The following is a 10,000-nucleotide window of genomic DNA, read 5'->3' as shown; positions in this document are numbered from 1 at the left end:
ACATTCTCATCATTTATGTATTAAAATGTTTTAATTTGGAAATCCTTGATTAAATATTAATAATAATTATTAGCAATTATTAATCTGGAAATCCTTGATTAAATGAACATTACCTTAAAATCACAAATTGAGTTAAAAACATTCACTCTGAAATAATATATATTCAAAGATTTGCACCACATTTTCATGATTTTTCAAAAATAGCAGACCTACAAGCTCGTAGCGCGCCACTCGGTGCCGCGCTACGAGCTTGTAGATCTGCTATTTTTCAATAGCTAAATTATAACAATGTTTAAAACACCAAAAGGGGTTCCCGCCCAAAATGGGTAAAGGAAACAAACACTCTTATCCAAAACGTAGTAGTTTAATTCACAGTTGGCTACATGTGTGAGTAGATCTGCAGATGGGTTGTTATTAGGACTGAAAATATTGTTTTTACGTATTTTTGTATTTAAGCATCTATTTGAATGTATTACTAGTTGTTTTGTTTATATTTAATGTCTGATTCCTCAAATTATAAGGGAAGTTCTCGATACGCCTTTTGGCTTTTAACTTAACTTAACTTCTCCTGCACAATATAATAATAATAATAATAATAATAATAATAATAATAATAATAATAATAATAATAATAATAATAATAATAATAAGAATAATAATAAGAATATTAATATTAATGCATGGATTTATTTTTCCTGTTTTTAACCTTTTTTATGTTTGAATAAATAAAACCTAAAAAAAAACTTCAGGCCTGTAGTCATTCACACACACACACACACACACACACACACACACACACGCACGCACGCACGCACGCACGCACGCACGCACTCTCTCTACGTAATCTAATGTTAAGTGAATGTCTCTCTATCATTTCAGGTGAAGGTGACACAGGAAGTGAAGAACTGCCACTCAGAGCAGATGAACAGACTGACCATCAAACACCAGACAGAATGTGACCTTCTGGAGGATATGAGGTAGAGAGACATTCACTTTACATTACATTACATTACAGAGAGAGAGAGAGAGAGAGAGAGAGAGAGAGAGAGAGAGAGAGAGAGAGAGAGAGAGAGAGAGAGAGAGACATTCACTTTACATTACATTACATTGCATTAGAGAGAGAGAGAGAGAGAGAGAGAGAGAGAGACATTCACTTTACATTGCATTACAGAGAGAGAGAGAGAGAGAGAGAGAGAGAGAGAGACATTCACTTTACATTACATTACATTGCATTAGAGAGAGAGAGAGAGAGAGAGAGAGAGAGAGAGAGAGAGAGAGAGAGAGAGAGAGACATTCACTTTACATTGCATTACAGAGAGAGAGAGAGAGAGAGAGAGAGAGAGAGAGAGAGAGAGAGAGAGAGAGAGAGACATTCACTTGACATTGCATTACAGAGAGAGAGAGAGAGAGAGAGAGAGAGACATTCACTTGACATTGCATTACAGAGAGAGAGCGAGAGAGAGAGAGAGAGAGAGAGAGAGAGAGAGAGAGAGAGAGAGAGAGAGAGACATTCACTTTACATTGCATTACACACAGAGAGAGAGAGAGAGAGAGAGAGAGAGAGACATCCACTTTACATTTCTAAGAGAGAGAGAGAGAGAGAGAGACAATTTACAATTTACAATTTAGGCATTTAGCAGACGCTCTTAATCCAGAGCGATTTACATTAGGCAGGAACAAAAGTATGGGAATACATCACATATATAAAATGCATTTATCAAGAAACATGCGTAAGCTAAGAACGTAACTAGAACATATCTATATAATGACACTATACATATTAACTATACATATATACTATACTATGCTATACATATGTAGGCTACTATGATGCGCTATGACTATATACAATGCAATTATTGTGCTGTCTACATGACATGCTATAAGTCTGTTTCAAATGCTATCTAAATCTAAAAAGTGCTATCTAAGGGGGTAGGATAAGTGCTATGGGCCATGATGGAGTCTGAAAAGGTGGGTCTTCAGACTACGGCGGAAGATTGGGAGTGATGCCGCAGTTCTGACTGCAACGGGGAGTGCATTCCACAGTTTTGGGGCCAGAAGGGAGAAGAGTTTGGGACGTGTGGAGCGTTGGCCCGGCGTTTTTAGTGAGGGTACTTCCAGCTTTCCTGCGTTGGCTGATCTGAGTGCGCGGGAGGGTTTGTAGGGTTCAATCATGCTTGCAAGATATGGGGGAGCCATACCTTTGGTTGCTTTGAATGCCAGCATCAGAGTTTTGTATTCTGTGCGGGCAGCGACTGGGAGCCAGTGCAGGGAGCGGAGCAGGGGGGAGACATGTGAGAATTTTGGCTGGTTGAAGACCAGACGAGCTGCGGCATTTTGGATCATTTGGAGAGGCTTAAGTGCACATGCCGGTAGGCCAGTAAGGAGAGAGTTACAATAGTCAAGTTTTGACAAGACTGTTGTCTGGATTAGGAGCTGGGCTGATTCCTGGGTGAGGAACGGTCTAATTCGTCGTATGTTATAGAGTGTGAACCTACAGGATCGAGTGACAGCTGTGATGTGAGTTTTAAACGAGAGCTGACTGTCCAGGACAACACCAAGGTTCCTGGCTGTTGGGACAGACGTTACCAGGGCGTTGTCTACGGAAATAGTTAGCTCCCGCATAGGGCAGGACTTAGCTGGGAAGAAGAGAAGCTCAGTCTTGTCTGGGTTCAGCTTGAGGTGGTTGGAGGACATCCACTGTGAGATGTCAGCCAGGCATGCAGTGATGCGCTCTTCCACCTGAGTGGCAGAGGGGGGGAAGGATAGAAACAGTTGTGTGTCATCGGCATAGCAGTGATAGGATATATTGTGAGCAGAGATGATAGTGCCAAGGGATTTGGTGTATAGTGAGACAAGGAGGGGACCAAGTACAGATCCCTGTGGGACCCCAGTTTGGAGGGTTCGGGGGGATGATAGCAGACCTTTCCAGGAAACCTGGTAGGTCCGGTCGGTGAGATAGGAAGAGAACCACTTTAGTGCTGTCCCGCCGATGCCTAGATCCGCTAGGGTGTCTAGGAGCAGCTGGTGGTTCACTGTGTCAAATGCCGCCGATAGGTCTAGGAGAATCAGGACAGCAGAGTGGGAAGCAGCCTGGGCAGCATGTAGTGCTTCTGTGACTGCCAGCAGGGCAGTCTCTGTGGAGTGTGCCTTCTTGAATCCTGATTGGTTGGGATCCAGCAGGTTGTTCTGTGAGAGATGGAGAGAGAGCTGGTTGGAGACAACACGTTCAATGCTTTTAGACAGAAATGAAAGGAGTGATACCGGTCTGTAGTTCTTGACATCTGAGGGGTCAAGGGTTGGTTTCTTGAGGAGTGGAGTTACTCTGGCTGACTTGAGGGCAGATGGGACGCAGCCTGAGGTTACTGAGGTGTTGATGATGGAGGTGATGAAGGGGAGCAGATCAGGTGCGATGATCTGGAAGATTGGAGACGGGACAGGGTCGAGAGGACAGGTGGTAGGTCTAGTGGATGTCACTAGTTGTAGGACCTCGTCTGGGGAAAGAGGAGAGAAGGAGGACATGCATGGTAAGTTGGGGTTAGTGTTGGTTGAGTCAGATGCCACTTTATGGGGGAGGGGGGGAAAGGAGCTGCTGATATCGTCAACCTTCTTCTCAAAGTAGTTGACAAAAACATCAGCAGTGAGGGATGCAGGTTGAGTGGGGGGAGGGGGCTTAAGGAGGGAGGAGAAAGTGGAGAAGAGAGAGAGAGAGAGAGAGAGAGACATCCACTTTACATTTCTAAGAGAGAGAGAGAGAGAGAGAGAGAGAGAGAGAGAGAGAGAGAGAGAGAGAGAGAGAGAGAGAGAGAGAGAGAGAGAGAGAGAGAGAGAGAGAGAGAGAGAGAGAGAGAGAGAGCATAAAGTAATACATTGAACTAGAAAAAGTACCAGGTGGATAGGAGTGTGTGTGATGTTTGGCAAAATGTTTAGGAGCAATATAAACATGTTTGTTGGTTTTTTGCAACAATTTTCTTCATTGTGTTGAGGAAATGCAGAGTCAGATCACTCATAGCATCTCTGAGGATAGAATTCTGGATGAGCAGGACATGTGCAGCATTTTGTACAAAACGGGCCACTCCTGAAGACTTTGGAAGGCAAGCTTAGCCAATCAGTGTAGAATCTGAGAAATCAAACAGACTCGTCTTGATCACATGACTACAGAGATCATGTGTACCGATTTGCATGAGAAATCTGTGCGACTAATATAAACAATGTGTTTTGCAGAAATCGGCATCATGGTGGCGCTATAACCGCCAGATGTGGAGGGATGGAGGGAAAATGTGCGTCTAGGGAGTGTGCATACAAAGTTGTACACAGAACGATGCAGTTATAGGTAAAAACAGGAATTGCCCTGTTATAGCGCCACCATGAGGCTGGTTTGGAAAATAAATTGTGTCATGTCGTCCTCAGCCTAGTGGAAATGTGCGTGTATAATTTCACGGAAATTGCACACTGTGTTTGTGATTTGTGGCATTTTGTTCGAAACGGACCAATCGTGTGAGCTTTGGAAGCGAATTGGAAGCCAATCAGGAAGGAAGATGGGAAATGGTGCAGATCCGTGTTGATCACATGACTATGGAGATAGTGTATACCGAATTGTGTGATGTATGGATAAAATGTGTACGAGTAATCTACAGAAATGTGTTTTGCCTAAATCGGCCTCATGGTGGCGCTATAACAGGCCGTTGAGGAATATTTGGGGCAGAGGTTCGTCGTGGGCATCCAGGGAGTGTGTGTGCAAAGTTTGGCATGGATCGGGCCAACGGTGCCGGAGATTAGCTGGTAACAGACGGAAGGAAGGAAGGAAGGAAGGAAGGAAGGAAGGAAGGAAGGAAGGAAGGAAGGAAGGAAGGAAGGAAGGAAGGAAGGAAGGAAGGAAGGAAGGAAGGACGGACGGACGGACGCACACACACACGGACGGTGTGCAAAACATACTCTCTCCCCATGCCTTCGGCCTGGTGGAGACAATAACATATAAATGTAGGTTTTAAGGCTAGACTAGACTAGGTTAGACTAGGTTACTATACTGGCATATGGCATGTTAGTAATGTAAAGTGGATGTCTGTCTCTCTCTCTCTCTCTCTCTCTCTCTCTCTCTCTCTCTGGCATATGGCATTGTAGAGTTAACACAAAGTGCAGCTTCAGATCAGTTTTTTTATACCTGGAGGTGTGTTATCTGCGCTGTGCACAGGCAGGGGGCGCTGTGCACAGGCTGGGGGCGCTGTGCACAGGCTGGGGGCGCTGTGCACAGGCAGGGGGCGCTGTGCACAGGCTGGGGGCGCTGTGCACAGGCTGGGGGCGCTGTGCACAGGCAGGGGGCGCTGTGCACAGGCTGGGGGCGCTGTGCACAGGCAGGGGGCGCTGTGCACAGGCAGGGGGCGCTGTGCACAGGCTGGGGGCGCTGTGCACAGGCTGGGGGCGCTGTGCACAGGCAGGGGGCGCTGTGCACAGGCGGGGCGCTGTGCACAGGCAGGGGGCGCTGTGCACAGGCAGGGTGCGCTGTGCACAGGCAGGGTGCGCTGTGCACAGGCTGGGGGCACTGTGCACAGGCAGGGTGCGCTGTGCACAGGCAGAGTGCGCTGTGCACAGGCAGGGGGCGCTGTGCACAGGCAGGGGGCGCTGTGCACAGGCTGGGGGCACTGTGCACAGGCTGGGTGTGCCACACGGTCGCCACAGTAGAAAACATTATTTTGTTTTGAGTGATAGTTGCAGTCTGACCGGACAGCTAGATTAGCTACACTAGTAGGCAGCTAAATGCTCTGTTTACTCTGTCAGTGCTCTATAGGCAGCGTGTGGCTAAATGCTCTGTTTACTCTGTCAGAGCTCTATAGTAGGCAGCGTGTGGCTAAATGCTCTGTTTACTCTGTCAGTGCGTGTATGCGTGGCGCGGAGGAGGAGGGAGGAGGAGGCGTGCGTGTGTCCGTGTGTGTGTGTGTGCGACGACCAGCGGGGGGATAGTTATTAAAAGAATCAAACCACTTTGCAAATGGCAACACAACTACAATACACAAATATATCTCTGGTGTTCATGTGCGCTACACAGATTTGTTCTGCGTGGGACGTTTGGGGAACGTTCTGGTTACCGGCGCCGGTCGGGGCACATGGGCACCACGACCACTGTGGCCGTCTGGGCATATCATTTTTCGAGGGGCACACGGCCAAAGAGAGGGGCAACGACGGCCATGGCTGCCGTGGCCGCCCTGGATGGAAGCATTTATATTTGACTCATGATCAGAGCTTCCGTTGCTCCAGACTGTACGATGGAAGCATTATTATAACGTTCCCGGGAACTGTCTGTCTGTCTGTCTGTCTGTCTGTCTGTCTGTCTGTCTGTCTGTCTGTCTGTCTGTCTGCCTGTCTGTCTGTCTGTCTGTCTGTCTGTCTCTACAGGACATACAGTCTAAAGAAAGGACAGCTGGAGAGAGACTACGCACAGGTGAGACTCGTCCGTCCGTCTGTCCGTCCGTCCGTCCGTCCGTCCGTCCGTCCGTCCGTCCGTCCGTCCGTCCGTCCGTCCGTCCGTCCGTCCGTCCGTCCGTCCGTCCGTCCATCCGTCTATCCATCCATCCGTCCATCCATCCATCCATCCATCCATCCACACACACACACACACACACACACACACACACACACACACACACACACACACACACACACACACACACACACACACACACACACACATTCATACAACCCTAAATGTTCAACAACAAGTTGCAAGCACAGTTCATTTGGTCTTTATAATGGTTATGATTAGCTCTGGTCCATAGCTTTAGAAGGAGCTACAAGCTAGGAGGTTATATGATTACATGCTAGGCTTGCTACAATTTACAATAATTTACAATTTAGGCATTTAGCAGACACTCTTAATCCAGAGCGATTTACATTAAGCAAGAACAAAAAGCATGGGAATACATCACATATATAAAAAGCATTTATCAAGAAACATGCATAAGCTAAGAACGTAACTAGAACATATCTATATATAATGACACTATACATATAAGCTATACATATATATTATACTATGCTGTACTGTTATTGTGCTAGCTAGGAGGCTATGAATCAGATGATCATAATAATGCTGCACGTCTACACTTTTGTTGGATAAGCATGAAGAAAGATGAATAAGAAAAAGAAACATGAAATCACGGCAAGAGCTACTGTAGTTTGACTGTCACCAAACTGGATGATATTGGGCAGATTGAGGAGGGACTCCTGCTATACTTTACTGTACCGGACAAGTCAGACGACACGTCTCCAATCTAACTTGAACAAACTACAGTAATAAACACACCGATAATAGAAGTATTTACACACTGTAGTTGTCCCCATTGAGCGTATGAGCCTATGAGGCATATGCTTTTTACTAAGAGCACCTATTGAGTGACGGTGACGGAAAAACCCACGTACAGTAGAACCACGTACAGTAGAACCACGTACAGTAGAACCCACGTACAGTAGAACCCACATACAGTAGAACCACATACAGTAGAACCCACATACTGTAGAACCCACGTACAGTAGAACCCACGTACAGTAGAACCCACGTACAGTAGAACCCACATACAGTAGAACCACCACGTACAGTAGAACCACATACAGTAGAACCCACGTACAGTAGAACCCACATACAGTAGAACCACATACAGTAGAACCACGTACAGTAGAACCACGTACAGTAGAACCACATACAGTAGAACCCACATACAGTAGAACCCACGTACAGTAGAACCACGTACAGTAGAACCCACATACAGTAGAACCCACGTACAGTAGAACCACGTACAGTAGAACCACGTACAGTAGAACCCACATACAGTAGAACCCACGTACAGTAGAACCACGTACAGTAGAACCCACATACAGTAGAACCCACATACAGTAGAACCCACGTACAGTAGAACCCACGTACAGTAGAACCCACGTACAGTAGAACCACGTACAGTAGAACCCACATACAGTAGAACCCACATACAGTAGAACCCACGTACAGTAGAACCCACGTACAGTATAACCCACGTACAGTAGAACCCACGTACAGTAGAACCCACATACAGTAGAACCCACGTACAGTAGAACCCACGTACAGTAGAACCACGTACAGTAGAACCCACATACAGTAGAACCCACATACAGTAGAACACACATACAGTAGAACCCACGTACAGTAGAACCACGTACAGTAGAACCCACATACAGTAGAACCCACATACAGTAGAACCACGTACAGTAGAACCCACGTACAGTAGAACCCACGTACAGTAGAACCCACGTACAGTAGAACCCACATACAGTAGAACCCGCGTACAGTAGAACCACGTACAGTAGAACCCACGTACAGTAGAACCACGTACAGTAGAACCCACGTACAGTAGAACCCACATACAGTAGAACCACGTACAGTAGAACCACGTACAGTAGAACCCACATACAGTAGAACCCACGTACAGTAGAACCCACGTACAGTAGAACCACATACAGTAGAACCACGTACAGTAGAACCCACGTACAGTAGAACCATGTACAGTAGAACCCACATACAGTAGAACCCACGTACAGTAGAACCCACGTACAGTAGAACCACGTACAGTAGAACCCACGTACAGTAGAACCACGTACAGTAGAACCCACATACAGTAGAACCCACGTACAGTAGAACCACGTACAGTAGAACCCACATACAGTAGAACCCACGTACAGTAGAACCACGTACAGTAGAACCACGTACAGTAGAACCACGTACAGTAGAACCCACGTACAGTAGAACCACGTACAGTAGAACCCACGTACAGTAGAACCACGTACAGTAGAACCCACGTACAGTAGAACCACGTACAGTAGAACCCACATACAGTAGAACCCACGTACAGTAGAACCCACATACAGTAGAACCACATACAGTAGAACCCACGTACAGTAGAACCACGTACAGTAGAACCCACGTACAGTAGAACCCACATACAGTAGAACCCACATACAGTAGAACCCACGTACAGTAGAACCACGTACAGTAGAACCCACATACAGTAGAACCACGTACAGTAGAACCACGTACAGTAGAACCCACGTACAGTAGAACCACATACAGTAGAACCACGTACAGTAGAACCCACGTACAGTAGAACCACGTACAGTAGAACCCACATACAGTAGAACCACGTACAGTAGAACCCACGTACAGTAGAACCACGTACAGTAGAACCCACGTACAGTAGAACCACATACAGTAGAACCACGTACAGTAGAACCCACATACAGTAGAACCACATACAGTAGAACCCACGTACAGTAGAACCCACATACAGTAGAACCACGTACAGTAGAACCCACATACAGTAGAACCACATACAGTAGAACCCACGTACAGTAGAACCCACGTACAGTAGAACCCATGTACAGTAGAACCCACGTACAGTAGAACCCACATACAGTAGAACCCACGTACAGTAGAACTACGTACAGTAGAACCACGTACAGTAGAACCCACATACAGTAGGCTTGTATATGATATGAAAACAATCAGCCAGGAATGGATTAGTACTGAAGTTGGAGAAATACCAACAAAACAACAGAGCTCACATGTCTTCTGTAGAAAAGCAACAAAATAAAATAATACAAAAATAAAAAATAATATTAGCGATTACTCGATTTTTGATTGACTGTGTCGACTACCGTTTTGCAGGTGTCTTAATTAATCAGCCACGTATGTGTCTTAACCAGCCACGCATGTGTCTTAACTGGCCACTCATGTGTCTTAACCAGCCACATATGTGTCTTAACCAGCCACACATGTGTCTTAACCGGCCACGCATGTGTGTTAACCTGCCACGCATGTGTCTTAACCTGCCACGCATGTGTGTTAACCAGCCACGCATGTGTCTTAACTGGCCACTCATGTGTCTTAACCAGCCACGTATGTGTCTTAACCAGCCACACATGTGTCTTAACCGGCCACGCATGTGTCTTAACCAGCCATGTATGTGTCTTAACCGGCCAC

The 10,000-nt window shown here is 46.2% G+C and overlaps 1 protein-coding gene across 1 annotated transcript in view; it reads left to right on the top strand.

The window, feature by feature from the left end:
* Positions 1 to 10,000, top strand: part of LOC306919201 (F-BAR and double SH3 domains protein 2-like) — a gene marked incomplete at both ends in the record, with an annotated part of 34,545 nt that overhangs the window by 824 nt on the left and 23,721 nt on the right. The window contains 2 exons of the mRNA XM_079532022.1: positions 880 to 977; positions 6,391 to 6,436. Of these exons, the coding sequence (XP_079388148.1) occupies positions 880 to 977; positions 6,391 to 6,436 (144 nt within the window). The remainder of the gene's footprint in view (positions 1 to 879; positions 978 to 6,390; positions 6,437 to 10,000) is intronic.

This window comes from Electrona antarctica (genome assembly GCF_951216825.1).
Source record: "Electrona antarctica genome assembly, contig: scaffold_51, whole genome shotgun sequence".
NCBI classification, from domain to species: domain Eukaryota; kingdom Metazoa; phylum Chordata; class Actinopteri; order Myctophiformes; family Myctophidae; genus Electrona; species Electrona antarctica.
This window is presented reverse-complemented; position numbering and strand designations above follow the sequence as displayed.